Source organism: Pongo pygmaeus, chromosome 20, assembly GCF_028885625.2.
Source record: "Pongo pygmaeus isolate AG05252 chromosome 20, NHGRI_mPonPyg2-v2.0_pri, whole genome shotgun sequence".
Classification (NCBI taxonomy): Eukaryota; Metazoa; Chordata; class Mammalia; order Primates; family Hominidae; genus Pongo; species Pongo pygmaeus.
In genome coordinates, this window is record NC_072393.2 from 5,660,440 (window position 1) to 5,683,485 (window position 23,046).

Below are 23,046 nucleotides of genomic sequence, written 5' to 3' on the forward strand. Positions count from 1 at the left end.
TGATGGGGCCAGGCTGTATGCTGGGGAGAGGTTCTTATCCACGATCTGTGAATAGGGATTAGGCTACGCGCAGTTCCTCCTTCCTCTGATCCCAGAGCTTTGGGAGGCCAAGGCAGGAGGACTGTTGGAGGCCAGGAACTCAAGACCAGACTGGGTAACATAGGGAGACCACGTCTCTAGAAAAAAAATTTAAAAATTAGCTGGGTGTGGTGGTGCACACCTGTAGTTCCACCTACTCGGGAGGCTGAAGCAGGAGGATCACTTGAGCCAGGGAGGTTGAGGTTTCAGTGAGCTATGATCACACCACTGTGCTCCAGCCTGGGTGACAGCATGAAACTCTGTTTCTTAAAAAAAATAATAATAATACAACTAACAAAAATTTAAAATAAAAGAATTATTTTGGCCAGGCACAGTAGCTCCTTCCTGTAGTCCCAGCACTTTGGTTCCAGGAGTTCATGACCAGCATGGGCAACATAGTGAGACCCCGTCTCTACTAAGAATATGAGAATTAGCTGGGCGTGGTGGTGCATGCCTGTAATCCCAGCTACTCGTGAGGCAGGAGAATGGCTTGAACCCGGGAGGCGGAGGTTGCAGTGAGCCGAGATCGTGCCACTGCACTCCAGCCTGGGCGACAGAGTGAGGCTCCATCTCAAAAAAAGAAAAAAATAATAATTACCAGAGGATGAATGAAGCTGAAGAGAAGTTAGATCGCAAGTTGTCCTTATGACTGTGTTTCCTCCCTCCCCCAGCCCTCTCTCCCTCCTTTCCTTTCTTCCTTCCTTTCTCTTTCTCTCTTCTTTTCTCTTTTCTTTTTCTTTCTTCCCTCTACCTTCTTTAAATCTGCATCATGGCTGGGCGTGGTGGCTCATGCCTGTAATCCCAGCACTTTGGGAGGCCGAGGCGGGTGGATCACGAGGTCAGGAGTTCAAGACCAGCCTGATCAACATGGTGAAACCCGTCTCTACTAAAAATATAAAAATTAGCCTGGCATGGTGGTGCAACTGTGATCCCAGTGACTCAGGAGAATCGCTTGAACCCGGGAGGCGGAGGTTGCCGTGGGCTGAGATCGCGCCACTGCACTCCAGCCTAGGCGACAGAGCAAGATTCCGTCTTAAAAAAAAAAAAAAAAAAAGGCCGGGCATGGTGGCTCACGCCTGTGATGCCAACACTTTCGGAGGCTGAGACGGGCGGATCACGAGGTCAGGAGATCGAGACCATCCTGGCTAACACAGTGAAACCCTGTCTCTACTAAACAATACAAAGAAAAAAAAATTAGCCGGGCGTGGTGGTGGGCGCCTGTAGTCCCAGCTACTCAGGAAGCTAAGGCAGGAGAATGGTGTGAACCCGGGAGGCGGAGCTTGCAGTGAGCCGAGATGGCGCCACTGCACTCCAGCCTGGGAGACAGAGTGAGACTCCATCAAAAAAAAAAAAAAAAATCTGCATCATGAAATAAAATTTAAACCTCCAGAAAAACAATTAGAATGATTAGATCTCAGGAATCATTTTCTTCTTAGTTTGCAGACCAATACATCTGGTCAGAAGAGGTGGCCCTGATGTTCAGGAGCCCAGGGACTCTGGAAATACTGACCCCGCTGCGTGACACAGCCTTTCCAGCTTTTGATTTCCAGAAGTGCCTCGTGAATATCCAGGCGCTTCTCATGGACCCTGAACTCCACGTTGGGAAGTGCAATGTATGTGATCCTAACTGTTTAGATCAGTGTTCAATGCATTTTTTTAAAAAGGCAAATTCAACCTGGGCATGGGTGCACGCCTGTAGCCCCAGTTGCTCAGGAGGCTGAAGCTGAGGGGTTGTTTGAGGCCAGGAGTTCAAGACCAGCCTGGGCAACATACACCCATTTCTAAAACAAAAAAATTTTTTTTAAAAGCTGGGCGTTGGCCAGGTACGGTGGGAGACTGTGGAGACTGAGTCTTTGGGAGACTGAGGCAGGTGAATCACTTGAGGTCAGGAGTTCCAGACCAGCCTGGCCAACATGGTGACACCCCATCTCTACTAAAAATACAAAAATTAGCTTGGTGTGGTGGCGGGCGCCTGTAATCCCACCTACTTCGAGTGCTGAAGCATGAGAATCTCTTTAACCTGGGAGGCAGAGGTTGCAATAAGCCGAGATCACACCACTGCACTCCAGCCTGGGTGACAGAGCGAGACCTCGTCTCAAAAAAGTAAATAAATAAATAAGTTGGGCGTGGTGGTGTGTACTCTCAGTTATTTGCGAGGCTGAGGTGTGGGGATCACTTGAGCCCAGGAGTTCGAGGCTGCAGTGAGCTATGATGGAGTCACTGCACTCCAGCCTGGGTGACAAAATGAGACCCCCATTTCTAAAACACTAATTTAAAAAAAGAGAAATTAACAAAATAAGAGACAACAAGATAGTATTCATCACCAATAAGAGATCAATCACATCACCCATTGACCATTGCCAACACGATCAAACTCAATCTGATGAGGCGAGCATCAATCCAGCTGCAAATTTGCCAGAAATACAAAAGACAGAGGAATGGGTTCACCTGCACCAGGGAAATCCAGATTTTGACAAATGCTACAGGCCCAATAGCGTGGGGGCTTCCAAAATCCATGGAAAGGAAAAGGGGGCCGGGCATGGTGGCTCATGCCTGTAATCCTAACACTTTGGGAGGCCGAGGCGGGCAGATCACCTGAGGTCAGGGGTTCGAGACCAGCCTGGCCAACATGGCGAAACCCCGTCTCTACTAAAAATACAAAAATTAGATGGGCGTGGTGGCACATGCTTGTAATCCCAGCTACTCAGGAGGCTGAGGCAGGAGAATCGCTTGAACCTGGGAGGCAGAGGTTGCAGTGAGCCGAAACCAAGCCACTGCACTCCAGCCTGGGTGATGGAGTGAGACTCCATGTCAAAAAAAAAAAAGTAGTTTTTGTAGAAACAGGAGTCTCCCTGTGTTGTCTAGGTTGGTCTCAAACCCCTGAACTTAAGTGATTCTCTACACCTCAGGATTACAGGTGTGAGCCACTAAACCCAGCCAACAAACCTGTAGATTGAAAGAGGATTAAAAGACATACCTGTGTTGGGGAATGGGCAAGACTGAGTTATGATCTTGAGATGCATACTAGGGCAGCTCTACTCTAAAGAAACAGAAAGAGGGCCCGGGCGCGGTGGCCACGCCTGTAATCCCAGCACTTTGGGAGGCTGAGGTGGGCGGATCACGAGGTCAGGAGATCGAGACCTTCCTGGCTAACATGGTGAAACCCCGTCTCTACTAAAAATACAAAAAATTAGGTGGGCGTGGTGGCTGGCGCCTGTAGTCCCAGCTACTTGGGAGACTGAGGCAGGAGAATGGCATGAACCCGGGAGGCAGAGCTTGCAGTGAGCCGAGATCGCGCCACTGCACCCCAACCTGAACGACAGAGCCAGACTCTGTCTCAAAAAAAAAAAAGAAACAGAAAGAGGTCAGGCGCAGTGGCTCACAACTGTAACCCCAAGCACTTTGGGAGGCCGAGATGGGAGAATCACTTGTGCCCAGAAGTTTGGGATCAGCATGGCAACATAGTAAGACCTTGTCTCTATTAAAAAAAAAAAAATTAAATTAGCCGGGCATGGTGGTGCACGCCTGTAGTCCCGGCTACTTGGGAGGCTGAGGGAAGAGGATTGCTTGATCCTGGGACGTCAAGGCTGCAGTGAGCCATGATCAAACCACTGCACTCCAGCCTGGGCGACAGAGCGAGACCCTGTCTCAAAAAAAAAAAAAAAAAAAAAAAAAGAAAGGAACAGAAAGAAGCAATTACTGCGAATGTCAGGGTTGGGGGATACTTCTGGAGAGGAGGGAGGGGCTGGCATTGTGCCCATCTCGAGCCCCTTCTGGAAATACAGAGTCCAGTGGGGAAGACAGAGGCACAAGTGGAGATTCAGCCTGCAGCACCAGGAGGGTCCCTTCCTCCTTCCCGCCTCCTTGCCCTTTCTTTCTGGGAACAGGAGCATGATTCTCTTTCTTCTTTGCCTTTCTAACTAGGTAGAGTTTCTGACAGGAGAATTTATATACAGGATGTATACCATTGACATGCACAGCCAGCTGGAATTGACTGCTTCGTTGATATCCCAGCCAGGCACATCCCTCATTCCTCTGGTAAGTACATCTTGATGTTTCTGCTATCTGGGATTCTCAGCCACATGCCTGGTGCCCACTCCCAGATTCTGGAAATCCCCTGGTATCCCCCACAAGGAGAGACGCTACTCACACACTCACAATTCTGCATAGAAATTGTCTCTGTGTCTTTTTTTTTTTTTTTTTTTCGAGACAGAACCTCGCTCTGTCCATTAGGCTGGAGTGCAGTGGCGTGATCTCAGCTCACTGCAGCCTCCACCTCCCGGGCTCAAGCAATTCTCTTGCCTCAGCCTCCCGAGTAGCTGGGATTACTGGCATGTGCCACCACGCCTGGCTAATTTTGTATTTCTAGTGGAGACGGGGTTTCCCCACGTTGGTCAGGCTGGTCTTGAACTCCTGGTCTCAAGTGATCTGCTCACCTCGGACTCCCAAAGTACTGGGATTACAGGCGTGAGCCACCATGCCCAGCCATTTCTATGTGTCTTCCCCCTCGACGTGCCTCTGCATGTCTGGGCGTGATGAGGCTGTGGCTGTCCAGCTGGCCGCCTGGCCGCTCTTGTGCTGTCTCTGTGCCTCCTCCATCCTTCTGAGCTGCCCATAAATTCATTTTCTATTCTTTTCTTTTCTTTGAGATGGAGTTTTGCTCTGTCGCCCAGGCTGGAGTGCAATGGCACGATCTTGGCTCACTGCAAACTCTGCCTCCCGGGTTCAAGCCATTCTCCTGCCTCAGCCTCCCAAGTAGCTGGGATTACAGGTGCCTGCCACCATGCCTGGCTAAGTTTTGTATTTTTAGTAAGATGGGGTTTCGCCATGTTGGTCAGACTGCTCTGGAACTCCTGACCTCAGGTGATCCACCCACCTCGGACTCCCAAAGTACTGGGATTACAGGCATGTGCCACCGTGCTGGCCTCATTTTCTTAACTCAGCCTGAGTTGGCTTCTCTTGCTAGCAGCTAAGAGCCCTGACCCCTATGGCCTTCCCCCACCCAGCAGGAAGTGCTTGGATGTTTCTCGATGCAAAATCCAAGTGTCTAAGCCTAGACATTAGTTACAAGCACAGATGGTCCCACAATTTTTTGACTTTACAATGGGACAAAACTGATTATACTCAATAGAAACTGTACTTCCAGTACTGATACAACCTTTCTGTTTCTCACTGTTAGTATAGTATTCAATAAATTACATGAGGGCCAGGCGTGGTGGCTCACGCCCATAATTTCAGTACTTCAGGAGGCTGAGGTGGGAAGATAGCTTGAACCCAGGAGCTCGAGACTAGCCTGGGCAACATAGTGAGACTCCGTCTGTACAAAAAATATAAAAATTATTAGCCAGGTGTGGTGGCGCATGCCTGTAGTCCCAGCTACTCGGGAGGCTGAGGCAGGAGAATCACTTGAACCCGGGAGGTGGAGGTTGCGGCGAGCCGAGATCATGCCATTGCATTCCAGCCTGGGCAACAAGAGTGAAACTCTGTCTCAATAAATAAATAAAAATAAATTAAAAAAATAAAAATTAGCCAGGTGTAGTGGCATGCACCAGTAGTCCTAGCTACTTGGGGCTGAGGCAGGAGGCTGAGGCAGGAGGATCACTTGAGCCCAGGAGGTTGAGGCTGCAGTGAACTATAATCATGCCATTGCACTCCAGCCTGGGTAATAGAGTAAAACCTCATCTCTTAAAAAAATAAAAAATTTGTCCAGGCGCGGCAGCTCACGCCTGTAATCCCAGCACTTTGGGAGGCCAAGGTGGGCAGATTGCCTGAGGCCAGGAGTTCAAGATCAGCCTGGCCAACACAGTGAAACCCCATCTCTACTAAAAATACAAAAATTAGCCGGGTGTGGTGGCACATGCCTGTAATCCCAGCTACTCAGGAGGCTGAGGTGGGAGAATCACTTGAATCCTGGAGGTGGAGGTTGCAGTGAGCTGAGACCACGCCACTGCACTCCAGCCTGGGTGACAGAGTGAGACTCTGTCTCAAAGAAAAAATAAAAAATTAAATAAATAAATAAAAATAAAAAATTTAAAAGTAGGTAAATTATTGCTTCATAAGGACAGAGTTTCCGTTTGGGATGATGAGAAAGTTTTGGAAACAAATGGCAGTGATGGTTGCACAATATTGTGAATCATCCGAATGCCATTGAATTATACACTTAAAGGTGGGTAAATTCATCCAAATGTATTATCTATTTGTACAAACATTCAGGAAAGCTGGACCCCTGAAATGTCAACATCGTGATCCAAGGGGTGGAAGGGCGAGTGGGTTTTGTTCTCCTTTTAGTATTGCTTGGTTTATTCTCAATTTAAAATAGGCTGGGCTAACTTCCAATGCTTGGTAGGTTAGGTGTATTAAATGCATTTTCAGGCCGGGCACAGTGGCTCACACCTGTAATCCCAGCATTTTGGGAGGCCAAGGTGGGTGGATTGCCTAAGCTCGGGAGTTTGAGACCAGCCTGTGCAACATGGTGAAATCTCGTCTCTACTAAAAACACAAAAATTAGCTGGGTGTGGTAGCGTGCTTGGAATCCCAGCTACTCGGGAGGCTGACGCATGAGAATTGCTTCAACCCAGGAGGCAGAGGTTGCAGTGAGCCGAGATCGCACCACTGCACTGCAGCCTGGGTGACAGAGCAAGACTGCCTCCAAAAATAAAAATAAAAATAAATAAATAGGCCAGGTGCGGTGGCTCACGCCTGTAATCCCAGCACTTTAGGAGGCTGACACAGGCATATCATCTGAGGTCAGGAGTTTGAGACCAGCCTGGTCAGTATGGTGAAACCCCATCTCTACTAAAAATACAAAAATTAGCTGGGTGTGTTGGTGCATGCCTGTAATCCCGACTACTTGGGAGGCTGAAGTAAGAGAATCACTGGAACCCAGGAGGCAGAGGTTGCAGTGAGCCGAGTTTGCAGGACTGCACTCCAGCCTGGGTGACAGAGTGAGACTCCATCTCAAAAATAAATAAATAAATAAAATAATAAATAAATAAATGCATTTTCAACTTTTTTTTTTTGAGACAGAATTTTGCTCTTGTTACCCAGGCTGGAGTACAATGGCGTGATCTCAGCTCACCGCAACCTTTGCCTCCTGGGTTCAAGCGATTCTCTTGCCCCGAGCTCCTGAGTAGCTGGGATTACAGACATGCACCACCATGCCTGGCTCATTTTGTATTTTTAGTACAGATGGGGTTTCTCCATGTTGATCAGGCTGGTCTCAAACTCCTGACCTCAGGTGATCCACCTGCCTCGGCCTCCCAAAGTGCTGGAAGTACAGGCGTGAGCCACTGCGCCTGGCCAACTTTTTTTTTTTTTTGTAGAGACAGGATCTCGCTGTGCTGCCCAGGCTGGTCTTGAACTCCTGGGCTCAAGCAGTCTTCTCACCTTGGTCTCCCAAAGCGCTGGGATTACAGACATGAGCCACTACGCCCAGCCCTGATTTTTCATCTGAAGGTGTGCTGGGGTCACTGCGGGGGTTTCTCACCCCAGCCTGCCTGCTCGTTCCGTACAGCCTGAGCTTCTCTCCCCCACTCCCAGGTGATGGTGAGCAACCCCCACTCCCTGGGGTTCCAGGCCACCTTCTATGAGAACGGTTACACGTCAGATGGGAACACCAAGTACAAACTGGTGAGCCGCGTCCCCACCAACCCCTGTCGCCTATCCCTTGAGGGGCCCCCTCTTCCTCCTTCCCTTATCAGCATAAAAACTGAGGAGTTTCCAGGGTACATAGCCCCTGGCCGCGCCCCATGGTGGGAAGATGATCAGGCAGCCATCACCCACACGCTTGACCTCATTAAAGTGTCACATGGGAGAGACCCAGATGGCATGACAGGGAAGAGCCTAACCCAGCCCGAGGAGGGTGGCCGGAGATCTGAGTTAGCTGGGTAAACTGAGGCATGAGGATTGAGTGGGGGCAGTTTCCACAGGGCAGGGGCCTGACCAGGCGCAAGTTGGTGACAGCAAACTCCTTTAACCAGGCTCGTCACATCACATCCAGGTGAGTGAGGAAAACAGTCACTCCTCACTATGGGTCCCCAGAACTCAGGGAGCAAGGGAATAGGAGCCATCATATTGGGGCCGTTGTTTCTGTGAGCTTCCAGAAGCCTTTCCCAGGCAGTGGGACTAGAACAGAGCAGGGCTTGGCTGGGCGCAGTGGCTCACGCCCGGAATCCCAGCACTTTGGGAGGCCAAGGCAGGTGGATCACTTGAGGTCAGGAGTTTGAGACCAGCCTGGACAACATGGTGAAACCCCATCTCAACTAAAAATACAAAAAAAAAAAAAAAAAAAAAAAATTGCCCTGGTGTGGTGGCGGGTGCGTGTAGTCCCAGCTACTCGGGAGGCTGAGGCAGGAGAATGGCATGAACCCGGGAGGCAGAGCTGGCAGTGAGCCAAGATCGTGCCACTGCACTCCAGCCTGGGCAGCAGAGCGAGACTCAGTCTCAAAAAAAAGAAAAAAAAAAAAAAAACGCAAACATTAGCTAGGCATGGTAATGCTTACCTGTAGTTCCAGCTACTTGGAAGGATGAGGCAGGAGAATCACTTGAACCTGGGAGGTGGAGGTTGCAGTGAGCCAAGATCATGCTAATGGACTCCAGCCTGGGCGACAGAGAGAGACTCCATCTCAAAATAAATAAATAAATAAAGGAACAGAGTGGGGCTAAGCGGCTTCCAGTTTCGTCCCCCCACGTCCCCTCCAACACCCCATCTCTCCCAATATCCTGAGTTGGGGGATGCCCATGGTGTTCCACAGATATACTTGGGATTTTCTCTCTTGACCCCACAGGATATTTTCCTAAAACAGCAGCAACACTGGGGCAGGACCGACTCCAACTTCACTTCCAGGTATGTTGTCTCCTGGCAGAGGCGGGGACTGGGCTGCCTACAGGGGTTCCCTTAGCAGGAGCGAACAGAAGCAGGGCTGAGATCAGACCCCCAGCTCCAGAACAGTAAAACAAGGCAATTAAAACACTTTACAAGAGCCGGGCACGATGGCTCACACCTGGAATCACAGTACTTTGGGAGGCAGAGGTGGGTGGATCACCTGAGGTCAGTAGTTCGAAACCAGCCTAGCCAACACGGTGAAACCCCATCTCTACTAAAAAATACCAAAAAAATTAGCTAGGCATAGTGGCAGGCACCTGTAATTTCAACTACTTGGGAGGCTGAGGCAGGAGAATTGCTTGAACCCGGGAGACAGAGGTTGCAGTGAGCCGAGATCGTGCCATTGCACTCTAGCCTGGGCGACAAATGTGAAACTTGTCTCCAAAAAAAAAAAAAAAAAAGCAAAAATGAGCCAAGTGTAGTGGTGGGCGCCTGTAATCCCAGCTACTCAGAGAGATATTTGCACACCTGTGCTCACAGCAGCGTGATTCACAACAGCCAAAAGGCAAAAATCAACCCACTGGTCCATCACCAGATGAAAGGATGAACACAGCGTGGTCCATCCGCACATCACAATATGACTCAGACTTAAGAAGGAAGGGAGTCCTGGGCCGGGCGTGGTGGCTCACACCTGTAATCCCAGCACTCTGGGAGGTCAAGGCGGGCAGATCACCTGAGGTCAGGAGTTCGAGACCAGCCTGGCCAACACGGTGAAACTCCATCTCTACTAAAAATACAAAAATTAGCCAGGCATGGTGGTATGCACCTGTAATCCCAGGTATTCAGGAGGCTGAGGCAGAATCGCTTGAACCCAGGAGGCAGAGCTTGCAGTGAGCTGAGATTGTACCACTGCACTCCAGCCTGGGTGACAGAGTGAGACTCCATCTCAAAAAAAAAAAAAAAAAAGGCCGGGGGTCGTGGCCCACAACACTTTGGGAGGCTGAGGCGGGTGTAATCCCAACACTTTGGGAGGCTGAGGCGGGCGGCTCACAAGGTCAAGAGATCGAGACCAGCCTGGCCAACATGGTGAAACTCTGTCTCTACTAAAAATACAAAAATTAGCCAGGCATGGTGGCAGGCGCCTGTAGTCTCAGCTACTCGGGAGGCTGAGGCAGGAGAATCGCTTGAACCCGAGAGGCAGAGCTTGCAATGAGCCGAGATTGCGCCACTGAACTCCATGCTGGGTGACAGCAAAACTCGTTCTCAAAAAAAAAAAAGGTAAGGGAATCCTGACGCAAGGTACAGGCTAGACTGGATGCACCTTGAGGACAACATGCTCAGTGCAATAAGCCGGATACAAAAGGACAAATCCTGTGTGATTCCACTCCTAGGAGGTCCCTAGAGTGGTCTGAGTCACACAGACAGAAAGTAGGATGGGGGGTGCCAGGGGCTGGGGAGGGGGATGGGGAGTGAGTGTTTCATGAGGACCGAGTTTCAGTTGGGGAAGATGAGAAAATTCTGGAGATGGATAGTGGTGATGGTTGCACAACTCTGTGAATGTGGTTAATATTGATGAACTGTGCACTTAAAATGGTTAAGATGGAAAATTTGGGGCCCAGTGTGATGGCTCATGCCTATAATCACAGCAACTCAGGAGACTGAGGCAGGAGGATTGCTGGAGCTCAGGAGTTTCAGGTTGTAGTAAGTTGTGGGCATGACACTGTACTCCAGCCTGGGCAATAGAGCAAGACCCTGACCCTGGGCAACAGAGCGAGACCCCCATCTCAAAAAAAAAATAATTTCTGAATGCTGACTGAAAGCCTTCTATCAAGTTTTCACTGCTTCTTGAGTCAGTTTTGTGAAGTTTTTTTGTTTGTTTGTTTTGTTTTTTTTTTTTGAGACGAAGTTTCGCTCTAGTGGCCCAGGCTGGAGTGCAATGGCATAATCTTGGCTCACCGCAAGCCTGGGTTCAAGCCATTCTCCTGCCTTAGCAGTGGCATGATCTCGGTTCACTGCAATCTCTGCCTCCTGGGTTCAAGTGATTCTCTTGCCTCAGCCTCTCGAGTAGCTGGGATTATAGGCATGTGCCACCACGCCCAGCTAATTTTTGTATTTTTACTAGAGATGAGGTTTCACCATGTTAGCCAGGCTGGTCTTGAACTCCTGACCTCAGGTGATCCGTCCGCGTCAGCCTCCCAAAGTGCTAGAATTACAGGCATGAACCACCACACCCGACCAGTGTTCAGAAATTAATGGATGGATGGATGGATGGATGGATGGATGGCTGGATGGATGGTGTATTAGTCTGTTTTCAGAACTACCTGAGATTGGGTAATTTATAAAGAAAAGAGGTTTAATTGACTCAGTTCCTCAGGCTCAACAGGAAGCAAGACTTGGGGGTATTAGGAAACTTACAATCATGGCGGAAGGCGAATGGGAAACAAGGCATGTCTTCTCATGGCGGCAGGAGAGAGAGAGAGAGAATATGAGAGAGAGAGAATGAGAGAGAGAGAAACTGTCATACATTCTTTTTTTTTTTTTCTGAGACGGAGCTTCACTCTTGTTGCCCAAGCTGGAGTGCAATGGCACGATCTCGGCTCACTGCAATCTGCACCTCCCGGGTTCAAGCGGTTCTCCTGCCTCAGCCTCCCAAGTAGCTGGGACTACAGGCATGTGCCACCACGCCCGGGTAATTTTTTTTTTGTATTTTTAGTAGAAATGGGGTTTCACCATATTGGCAAGGCTGGTCTTGAACTCCTGACCTCAGGTAATGTGCCCGCCTTGGCCTCCCAAAGTGCTGGGATTACAGGCGAGAGCCACTGCGCCTGGCCTGCCATACTTTTTTTTTTTTTTGAGACACAGTTTCACTCTGTCGCCCAGGCTGGAGTGCAGTGGTGTGATCACCGGTCACTGCAACCTCCACTTCCCGAGTTCAAGTGATTCTTGTGCCTCGGCCTCCCAAGTAGCTGAGATTACAGACACACGCCACCATGCCTGGCTAATTTTTGTATCATTAGTAGAGACAGGGTTTCGCCATGTTGGCCAGGATGGTCTTGAACTCTTTACCTCAGGTGATCTGCCCACCTTGGCCTCCCAAAGTGCTGAGATTACAGGCATGAGCCACTGAGGCCAGCCCCATACACTTTTAAACTACCAGATATTGTGAGAATTCACTATCACAAGAACACCAAGGGAGAAACTGCCCGCATGATCCAATCACCTCCCACCAGGTCCCTCCCCTGACATGTGAGGATTACGATTGGAGATGAGATTTGGGTGGGGACACAGAACCAAACCGTATCAGATGGATAAATGGGTAGATAGATGAGTGGATAGATGGATAGAGAAATGGATGGATGGATGGATGGATGGTTGGGTGGATGGGTGGATGGATGGATGGATGGATGGATGGATGGATAAATGGCTAGATGGATGAGTGAATAGATGGATGGATGGGTGGGTGGATGGAATGGATCAATAAATGGGTAGATGGATAAGTGGATGGATAGAGAGATGGATGGGTGGATGGATGGATGGATAGGTGGGTGGGTGGAATGAATGGATGGAAGGATGGATGAGATAGATGGATGGATGGATGGATAAATGGATAGATGGGTGAGTGAATGGATGGATGGATGGGTGGATGGAATGGATGGATAAATGGGTAGATGGATGATTGGATGGATAGAGAGATGGATAGGTAGGTGGATGGATAGAGGGATGGATGGATGGATGAATGAATAAATGGATAGATGGATGAGTGAATGGATGGGTGGGTGGGTGGATGGAATGGATGGATAAATGGGTAGATGGATGAGTGGATGGGTAGAGAGATAGAAGGGTGGATGGATGGATGGATGGATGGATGGATGAATGGGTGGGTGGAATGAATGGATGGAAAGAGGGATGAGATGGATGGATGGATGCATGGATGACTGAATGGATTGAAGGATGAATGGAATGCAGCTGTGTCGTTTACAGGGGTGTTGTTCTCTAATAACACAGGTTCTGTTGCCTTGCAGCTTAAAGAGAGCCACCATGTCTACCTTAACTGTGGACATAGCAAACAAGGAAATTTCATGTGTGGATATCAAGCCACTGGTAGGTCCCAAATCTTTGCTGTCCCATATTCGGTGTCGTAAGTGTTAAGACTCATGGAAGCTGGCCCTGAGGTTGCAGTGAGCTGAGATAGTGCCATTGCACTCCAACCTGGGTGCAACAGAGTGAAACTCTGCCTCAAAAACTAAAAAAATTAAAAATAAAAATAAACATTCATGGCATAAAAAAATTTATGGATGCGTGCTTCCACATGGATGAACCTCGAGGAGATCCCACACAGTGAGAGAAGCCAGGCACGAAAGGACAAATCCTGTGTGATTCCACTCTTAGGAGGTCCCTAGAGTCATCAGATTCATAGAGACAGAAAGTAAGATGGGGGGTGTCAGGGGCTTAGGAAGAGGATGATTGAGGCAGTTGAATGCAGGCAGTCACCATGTTGGCCAGGCTGGTCTTGAACTTTTGATCTTGGGTGATCTGCCCACCTCAGTCTCCCAAAGCTCCCACGCTTACAGGCATGAGCCACTGTGCCTGGCCAATTTTTGTATTTTCAGTAGAGATGGAGTTTCACCATGTTGGCCAGGCTGGTCTTGAACTCCTTTTTTTTTTTTTGACATGGAGTCTTGCTCTGTCGCCCAGACTGGAGTGCAGTGGTGCGATCTCAGCTCACTGTAACCTCCATCTCCCGGATTCAAGCAATTCTCCTAACCTCAGCCTCCCGAGTAGTGGGGATTACAAGCATGCGCCACCATGCCCAGCTAATTTTTGTATTTTTAGAAGAAACTGGGTTTCACCATGTTGACCAGGCTAGTCTTGAACTCCTGACCTTAAGTGATCTGCCTGCCTCAGCCTCCCAAAGTGCTGGGATCACAGGCATGAGCCACTGCACCCGACCTGGTCTTGAACTCCTGGTCTTGTGATCCTCCTGCCTCATCCTCCCAAAGTGCTGGGATTACAGGCATGAGCCCCTGCACCTGGCCAATTTTTTCTTTTTTTAAGATACGAATCTTGCATTCTGTTCTAAGGTAAATCCATGTTTGTCTTGCTTTTTGGTTTGCTTTATTTATTTTATTTTATTTTTATTTTTATTTTTTATTTTTTGAGACGGAGTCTCACTCTGTTGCCTAGGCTGGAGTGCAGTGGTGCCATCTCCGCCCACTGCAAGCTCCGCCTCCCGGGTTCACACCATTCTCCTCCCTCAGCCTCCCGAGTAGCTGGGACTACAGGTGCCCGCCACATGCCCGCCTAATTTTTTGTATTTTTAGTAGAGATGGGGTTTCACTGTGTTAGCCAGGATGGTCTCAATCTCCTGACCTCGTGATCTGCCCTCCTTGGCCTCCCAAAGTGCTGGGATTACAGGAGTGAGCCACCGCGCCCGGCCATTTATTTATTTATTTTTGAGACGGAGTTTTGCTCTTGTTGCTCAGGCTGGAGTGCAGTGGCGCGATCTCGGCTCACTGTAACCTCCACCTCCTGGGTTCAAGCAATTCTGCTTCAGCCTCCTGAGTAGCTGGGATTATAGGCAAGCCCCACCACGCCCAGCTAATTTTTAGTATTTGTAATAGAAATGGGGTTTCACCACATTGGCCAGGCTGGTCTTGAACTCCTGACGTCAGGCAATTTGCCCGCCTTGGCCTCCCAAAGTGCTGGGATTACAGGTGTGAGCCACAGCGCCTGGCTGTTTTTTATTTTTAGATACAGGGTCTCACTCTGTCTCCCAGGCTGAAGCACAGTAGCACAATCAAGGCTCACTGCAGCCTCAACCTTCTAGGCTCAAGTGATCTTCCTGCCTCAGCCTCCCAAGTAGCTGGGATTACAGGCGTGCACCACCACGCCCGGCTAAGTTTTATTTTTCATAGAGACGAGGTGTCACTATGTTGCCCAGACTGGTCTCTAACTCCTGGCCTCAAGCAGTCCTACTGCCTCAGCCTCTCAAAGTGCTTGTATTATACGTGTGAGCCACTGTTTTGTCTTAATACAAGACAGTTTTCAAATACTAAAAGTCCGTTGGTCCTGTGGCTTTTAGACTCCATTGTATAACTCTGAGGGTGCCGTGCACTGCAGTTTGAGAAGCATGTCCCTAAGGCTATAGAGTTACCCCAGTTGCACTCTCTGTCTTCCTTCTCCTTTTTATTTATTCATTCTAGGCCATTGATTCATTCATTCATTCATTCATGCATGTATGCATGCATGCATGCATTTTTTTCCCCATGCTCTCTGTGTACCAAGGATCATGCTGGGCTCATATATTAGTTCTGGGCCTGGCACGGTGGCTCACATCTGTATTCCTAGCACTTTGGGAGGCCCAGGCGGGTGGATCACCTGAGGTCAAGAGTTGGAGACCAGCCTGGCCAACATGGTGAAACCCCGTCTCTACTAAAAATACAAAAATTAGCCTGGGTATGCTGGCAGGCACCTGTAATCCAGCTACTTGGGAGGCTGAGGCAGGACAATCGCTTGAACCCACGGGGAGGATGTTGCAATGAACCGAGATTGGGCCACTGCACTCCAGCCTGGGTGACAGAGCAAAAACTCCGTCTCAAAAACAAATTAATTAATTAAAAGAAAAAGTTAATTCTGGTCTCCGTGAAGCCACTAAAAGCTTGTCAGGCGACACCAGGAGTTTAGCCATACCCCAGGCTCTCAGAGCTTAAGCTCCGCGGGGCCAGCTGCAGTTACAGTGCATCCCAGGCAACCAGGGACACGCTACTGGGATCCAGGCCACATGGTTTCCAAACCATTCCCACAGGAGTGTGTCCCTGTATAGGGTTCACTGTGTCTGGGTGACCCTCACTGACCTGGGTCCGCATTTCTGTCTCTCTCCTCTGCAGTCGACACTGATTTCAGTTGGCTGTGACCTGGATAAAAAGATCGTCATCCAGAAGTAAGTATGTTGAGGCTGGGAACCATGGCTCATGCCTGTGATCCCAGCACTTTGGGAGGCCGAGGTGGGCAGATCACTTCAGGTCAGGAGTTCAAGACCAGCCTGGCCAACATGGCAAAACCCCGTCTCTACTGTAAAAAAAAAAAACACAACAAATTAGGCATGGTGGCAGGCACCTGCAATCTCAGCTACTTGGGAGGCTGAGGCTGGAGGATCACTTGAACCTGGGAGGTGGAGGCTGCAGTGAGCTGAGATTGAGCCACTGCATCTGCACTCCAGCCTGGGTGAGACAGCAAGACTCTTGTCTTGAAAAAAAAAAAAAAAAAAAAGTAGTAAGTATGTTGATATTGGAGTGGAGTGGGGAGAGGGGAGGAGGGGAGTTGATGGGGCACGATTAGCCACATGGTAATAATGCTAAGGTGGATGACTTTCCATTATTTTGTTTCGTTTTGTATATATTTACTATTTCCATAATAAAAAGTTAAATGATTCACCCTAATAGGTTAAGTTTGTTTCCAGTACATTGGCCTCCCCTCCTTCACCTGCTGGTGATATTCACTTTTTTTTTTTTGAGACGGAGTCTCGCCCTGTCACCCAGGCTGGAGTGCAGTGGCACGATCTCGACTCACTGCAACCTCTGCCTCCCAGGTTCAAGTGATTCTCCTGCCTCAGCCTCCCGAGTAGCTGAGATTACAGGTGCCCGCTACCACACCTGGCTAATTTTTGTATTTTTAGTAGAAATGGGGTTTCACCATGTTGGCCAGGCTGGTCTCCAACTCCTGACCTCAAGTGATTTGCCCGCCTCAGCCTCCCAAAGTGCTGGGATTACAGGCATGAGCCACCGCGATTGTCCTAACACAATTTTTAAAATAAATTTTTAAAAAAGCCAGACCAGTGGCTGGGCATGGTGGCTCACGCCTGTAATTTCAGCACTTTGGGAGGCCCAGGTGGGCGGATCACGAGGTCAGGAGATCAAGACCATCCTGGCTAACACGGTGAAACTACGTCTCTACTAAAAATACAAAAAATTAGCTGGGCGTGGTGGCGGGCGCCTGTAGTCCCAGCTACTCGGGAGGCTGAGGCAGGAGAATGGCGTGAACCTGGGAGGCGGAGCTTGCAGTGAGCCGAGATCACGCCATTGCACTCCAGCCTGGACCACAGAGCGAGACTCTGTCTCAAAAACAAAACAAAACAAAAAACAAAAAACAAAAACCAGACCAGCTACACCTCTAATGGCAAAGTGCAGAGCCATTTCCTGCCATGCCCCTCCCAGAGGTGGGGTCTCTCAGGGTTTTTTTTTTTTTTCCATATCTGCTCATTTGGCAACTGCTCATGCACTGGACACAAAGGTGTGCCCTCCCTTTATTACTATTATTATTATTATTGAGACGGAGTCTCGCTCTGCTGCCCAGGCTGGAGTGCAGTGGCGCCATCTTGGCTCACTGCAAGCTCCGCCTCCCGGGTTCACACCATTCTCCTGCCTCAGCCTCCTGAGTAGCTGGGACTACAGGCGCCCGCCACCACGCCCAGCTAATTTGTTTGTATTTTTAGTAGAGACGAGGTTTCACCATGTTAGCCAGGATGGTCTCGACCTCCTGACCTTGTGATCCACCCACCTTGGCCTCCCAAAGTGTTGGGATTACAGGCATGAGCCACAGCGCATGGCCTGCCCTCCCTTTTTTATTTATTATTTTATTTTAATTTTTATTGATTTATTTTTGAGACAGAGTCTTGCTCTGTCACCCAGGCAGGAGTGCAGTGGCGCGATCTCAGCTCACTGCAACCTCCGCCTCCCAGCTTTAAGTGATTCTCCTGCCTCAGCCTCCCAAGAAGCTGCAATTAGAGGCGCGTGATGACACGCCTGACTAACTTTTTGTATCTTTAGTAGAGACGGGGTTTCCTCATGCTGGCCAGGCCGGTCTCAAACTCCTGACCTCAGGTGATCCGCCCACCTCAGCTCCCAAAGTGCTGGGCCTGAGCTACCACGCCCAGCCCTTCCCTTTCTGTCCCATCCATAATGGTTTGGTTCTTTGTGAGGTCATGCAGTTGCTCAATGTCCACTTTTGCTTGCAGCAAAGTTTCCGCCTGTTCCACGGGCATCCTGGACCCCTTGACCCTGCAAGACAATTACAGCTTCATCATCGAGAAGTAAGCCAGTGTCCCCCCGCAATGCCTGACACCCAAGGCGACCATTGGGCCTGCAAAAGCCAAGAGCAAATTAGGAATTTTATTTATTTTTTATTATTATTATTATTATTATTATTGAGATAGAGTCTCGCCTGTCGCCCAGGCTGGAGTGCAGTGGCGCGATCTCGGCTCACTGCAAGCTCCACCTCCCGGGTTCACGCCATTCTCCTGCCTCAGCCTCCTGAGTAGCTGGGACCGTCCGTGCCACAATTTGTTTGTACTTTTAGTAGAGACGGGGTTTCACCGTGTTAGCCAGGATGGTCTCAATCTCCTGATCTCGTGATCCACCCGCCTCAGCCTCCCAAAGTGCTGGGATTACAGGCGTGAGCCACCACGCCCGGCCTATTATTATTTTTTTAAGAGATAGGGTCTGGCCCTGTGGCCCAGGCTGGAGTGCAGCGATGTGATCATAGCTCACCACGGCCTCGACCTCCTGGGCTCAAGTGATCCTGTTGCCTCAGCTGGCTGGTCCCACATGCTGTCCCGCTCAGTGAGCATGTGCTGCCACGCCGATACGAGAGTCTGAGCCTCAGTCAATTTGTGCTGCTTTAAAAGACTACCCGAGGCTGGGTGATTTATAAAGAAAAGAGTTATGGCCGGGCCCGGTGGCTCACGCCTGTAATCCCTGCCGAGGTAGGTGGATCACTTGAGCTCAGGAGTTTGAGACCAGCCTGGCCAACATGGCAAAACCCCCATCTCTACTAAAAATACAAAAATTAGCCAGGCATGGTGGTGGGCTCCTGTAATGCCAGCTACTCGGGAGGCTGAGGCAGGAGAGTTGCTTGAAACTGGGAGGCAGAGGTTGCAGTCAGCCAAAATTGAGCCACTACACTCCAGACGGCAACAGAGCAAGACTCTGTCTCAAAAAAAAAAAAAAAAAAAAATGGAGAGAGAGAGAGTGGGGAGGAGGCTGGGCGCAGTGGCTTACACCTGTAATCCCAACACTTTGGAAGGCTGAGGCAGGAGGATTGCTTGAAGCCAGGAGTTTGAGACCAGCCTGGGCAACCTAGAGACACACACACACACACACACAAAAGAGGGTGGGGGTATGGGGAGAGGGGGTGTCAGGCTCTTAAACAACCAGTTCTCATGGAAGCTGAGATTGAAAACCCACTCAGTACCATAAATATGGCTCTAAGCCATTCACAGCTCTGCCCCTGTGGCCTAAACACCTCTGACTAGGCCCCCTCTCCAACACTGGGGATCCAGTTTCAGCAGGAACTTTGGAAGGGACAAATATCCAAACCATATCAAGATCCCTCATTGCGGGCTGGGCGCGGTGGCTCACGCCTGTAATCCCAGCACTTTGGGAGGCTGAGGTGGGCGGATCATGAGGTCAGGAGATCGAGACCATCCTGGCTAAAACGGTGAAACCCCGTCTCTACTAAAAATACAAAAAATTAGCCGGGTGTGGTGGTGGGCACAGTCCCACCTGCTCGGGAGGCTGAGGCAGGAGAATGGCGTGAACCCGGGAGGCGGAGCTTGCAGTGAGCCGAGATTGCGCCACTGCACTCCAGCCTGGGCGACAGAGCGAGACTCTGTCTCAAAAAAAAAAAAAAAAAGACCCTTCATTGCACCCAGCATGGGGGAGCTCCTTGCCATGCGAGTGCACACTTCCATGTGATTTGTAAGACCTGACCCCTCAAATGCAAGTCAAGAGTCAGTTACCCATTTAGAGCTGAGGCCTAAACTGGTGCTTCTGGGCTGCTAAGGGGCAGTGACTGTGGAACCAGCGGGGGACACAGAGGGGAGTGTCATCTTAGTCTATGTGGGCTGTATTGCAAAATGCCTTAAACTGGGTGATTAGTTGGTGCAAAATTAATTACGGTTTTGGGCAGGTGCGGTGGCTCATGCCTGTAATCCCAGCACTTTGGGAGGCCGAGATGGGTGGATCACTTGAGGTCAGGAGTTCAACAGCAGTCTGGCCAATGTGGTGAAACCCCGTCTCTACTAAAAATACAAAAATTAGCCAGGCATGGTGGCACATGCCTGTAGTCCCAGCTACTCAGGAGGCTGAGGTGGGAGACTTTCTTCAACCCGGGAGGCAGAGGTTGCAGTGAGCCGAGATCATGCTACTGCACTCCAGCCTGGGCAACAAGAATGAAACTCCATCTCAAAAAAACAAAAAAAAAGGGCAAAAACCTCAATTACTTTTGCACTGATCTAATTTAAGGAGCAGAAATTTTGCCGGGCTTGGTGGCTTACACCTGTAATCCTGGCACTTTGGGAGGCTGAGGTGAGGGAATCACTTGAGGCCAGGAGTTTGAGACCAGCCTGGGCAACACAGCAAGACCTCATCTCTACAAAAATTTAAAATATTAACCACGTGTGGTGGCGCGTGCCTGTAATCCCAGCCACTCGGGAGGCTGAGGTGGGAGGATTGCTTGGGCCCAGGAGGTGGAGGTTGCAGTGAGTCATGATCGCATTACCATGCTCCAGCCAAAAAATTAGCTAGAACGGAAGTTCCAGTATCATCTGGTCCATGGCTCTCAATCGCCCACCTCAGATGCCACCTCCAGCCACTCTCATGGATGATCCCCATTTGCAAAAAAGAAACTGCAGCTGTGAAGGGTTGGCAGACTGGGCAGGAACTCACAGACTCCCCATCTCTGCTTCTTGGTGTCTTGAAGGGAATTCTACGACCCCGGCTTCCAGGGGCAGCAGTCCTCCGAGGACCTGCACGTGTTTTACTCCTACCAGCAGCTGGGCTGTCCTCTCCTCGTCTACTATGACACCCCATGGAAGCCCGTGGTGGAGCTGTAAGACCCCAGGGGGGTGCTGCAGGGTGGGGACGGTGGCAGGGCCTCATGCTCCCTGGCCCTGGGGTACCAGCCTGGCCCTCCAGGCTTCCCTAGATCCCTCGAAATGATGATGGTCACTGTTTCCCACCGTGCTTCTGCCCCAGCCCCACTGGCCCCCAGGGCCCTCTCCCTGGAACACCTTTTCTTTTTTTGAGACAGGGTCTTGCTCTGTCGCCTAGGCTGGAGTGCAGTGGCATGATCTCAGCTCACTGCAGTCTCTGTCCCCTGGGCTCAAGCGATCCTCCCACCTCAGCCTCCCAGGTAGCTGGGACCACAGGTGCCCACCACCACACCCGGCTAATTAGCAGAGATGCGGTTTCACCATGTTGGCCAGGCTGGTCTTGGACTCCTGACCTCAGATGATCCGCCTGCCTTGGCCTCTCAAAGTGTTGGAATTACAGGCGTAAGCCACTGCACCCGGCCGATGGTCTTTATGCCTGTGCACTCCTGCTGTCTTCCTGTACTTTTTTTTTTTTTTTTTTTTCTTTTCCGCTCTGTCACCCAGGCTGGAGTGCAATGGTGTGATCTCAGCTCACTGCAACCTCTGCCTCCTGGGTTCAATTGATTCTCCTGCCTCAGCCTCCCAAGTATGTGGGATTACAAGTGTGTGCCACCATGCCTGGCTAGTTTTTGTATTTTTAGTAGAGATGGGGTTTTACCATGTTTGTCAGGCTGGTCTCGAACTCCTGACCTCGTGATCCACCCGCCTCAGCTTCCCAAAGTGCTGGGATTACAGGCGTGAGCCACCACGCCTGGCCATCTTCCTGTTCTTATAAGGACACCAGTCTTATCAGATCAGGGTCCACCCTACATCATATGACCTCATATAGCTTTTCTTTTTCTTTTCTTCCCTTTCCTCCCCTTCCTTCCTTCCTTCGTTTCCTTCCTTTCTCTCCCTCTTTCCTTTTTTCTTTTTTTTTGTGTTGGGGTCTTGCTCTGTTGCCCAGGCTGGAGTGCAGTGGCATGAACACAGTTCACTGCAGCCTCACCCTCCCAGGCTCAAGTGGTCCTCCTGCCTCAGCCTCCCAAGTAGCTGGGACTGCAGTTGCATACCACAATGCCCGGTTAATTTTTTTTTTTTTTTTTTTTTTGAGGCAGAGTCTCGCTCCGTCGCCCAGGCTGGAGTGCAGTGGTGCGATCTTGGCTCACCACAAGCTCTGCCTCCCGGGTTCACACCATTCTCCTGCCTCAGCCTCCCGAGTAGCTAGGACTACAGGTGCCTGCCACTGCGCCTGGCTAATTTTTTTTTTTTTTTTTTTTTTTTAAGTAGAGACAGGGTTTCACCGTGTTAGCCAAGATGGTCTCGATCTCCTGACCTCGTGATCCTCCCACCTCAGCCTCCCAAAGTGCTGAGATTACGGGCGTGAGCCGCCACGCCTGGCTCCGAGCAGACTTTTCCTTCCTCCCCGTTATCAATGCTCAGTGCTGGCTGCTGCCCATCTCCCCATCCACCCAGCTCTGTCTCCCGGCCTCCCCGCAGCCCACACACGGCATCCTCACCTGGGAGCGGCAGGCGTCCTTTGGTTTCCTCTCTGTCACCTCCCACCCCCCAAGCGGTTTTGCAGCCGTCCAGGTGGCTGTGGCCCGGGTCTTCCTGGGTTGTCCGTGCTCCCTGTGCAGCCCTGTCCCGTGCCTGTGTCCTAGGTGGCGAAAAGACAGTTTCCAGGAGGTCATCGACGCCGAGTTTGTGTTACTGGAGGTGAACGGGCAGTTCTCGTACTCCTATTCCCTGACAGCCCAGTCGGCCATGTGCACCTCCCAGCCGCAGAACTGGAGCACCATGATAAAGGAATTCGGGGGGCCCTTCTTCTGGAACAGAGAGGTAACAGGACCCTAGGATCATTTCCAGAAGAATCAGCAGCCCACCAGGGGGTGGGAGAGTGCGTGAGGATACCGTGTGGCCATGGAACTGAGTATGGAATAAAAGACTTGGGCGGGCGTGGTGGCTCACACCTGTAATCCCAGCACTTTGGGAGGCCAAGGTGGGCGGATCATGAGGTCAGGAGTTTGAGACCAGCCTGGCTAACATGGTGAAACCCCGTCTGTACTAAAAATACAAAAATCAGCTGGGCATGGTGGCAGACACCTGTACTCCCAGCTACTCAGGAGAATCATCGAGCCTGGGAGGCAGAGGTTGCAGTGAGCAGAGCTCACGACTGCAAAAGACTCGAAGGTCCTTGAGGGGATCTAGCGGGAACTGTAATTCCTTTTAGGGG

The 23,046-nt window shown here is 50.3% G+C and overlaps 1 protein-coding gene across 4 annotated transcripts in view; it reads left to right on the forward strand.

Annotated features, from left to right (window-relative positions):
- The window catches only part of CATSPERD (cation channel sperm associated auxiliary subunit delta), a 57,521-nt gene that overhangs the window by 29,056 nt on the left and 5,419 nt on the right, over positions 1–23,046 (forward strand). For 3 of the 4 annotated variants that reach the window (XM_054463242.2, XM_054463243.2, XM_054463245.2), the window contains 9 exons: positions 1,515–1,691; positions 4,003–4,116; positions 7,618–7,707; positions 8,865–8,923; positions 12,925–13,003; positions 15,790–15,842; positions 17,916–17,990; positions 20,660–20,788; positions 22,475–22,652. In XM_054463242.2, coding sequence (XP_054319217.2) covers positions 1,515–1,691; positions 4,003–4,116; positions 7,618–7,707; positions 8,865–8,923; positions 12,925–13,003; positions 15,790–15,842; positions 17,916–17,990; positions 20,660–20,788; positions 22,475–22,652 — 954 coding nt within the window. The remainder of the gene's footprint in view (positions 1–1,514; positions 1,692–4,002; positions 4,117–7,617; positions 7,708–8,864; positions 8,924–12,924; positions 13,004–15,789; positions 15,843–17,915; positions 17,991–20,659; positions 20,789–22,474; positions 22,653–23,046) is intronic. The other variant, XM_054463244.2, reaches the window with a different exon arrangement.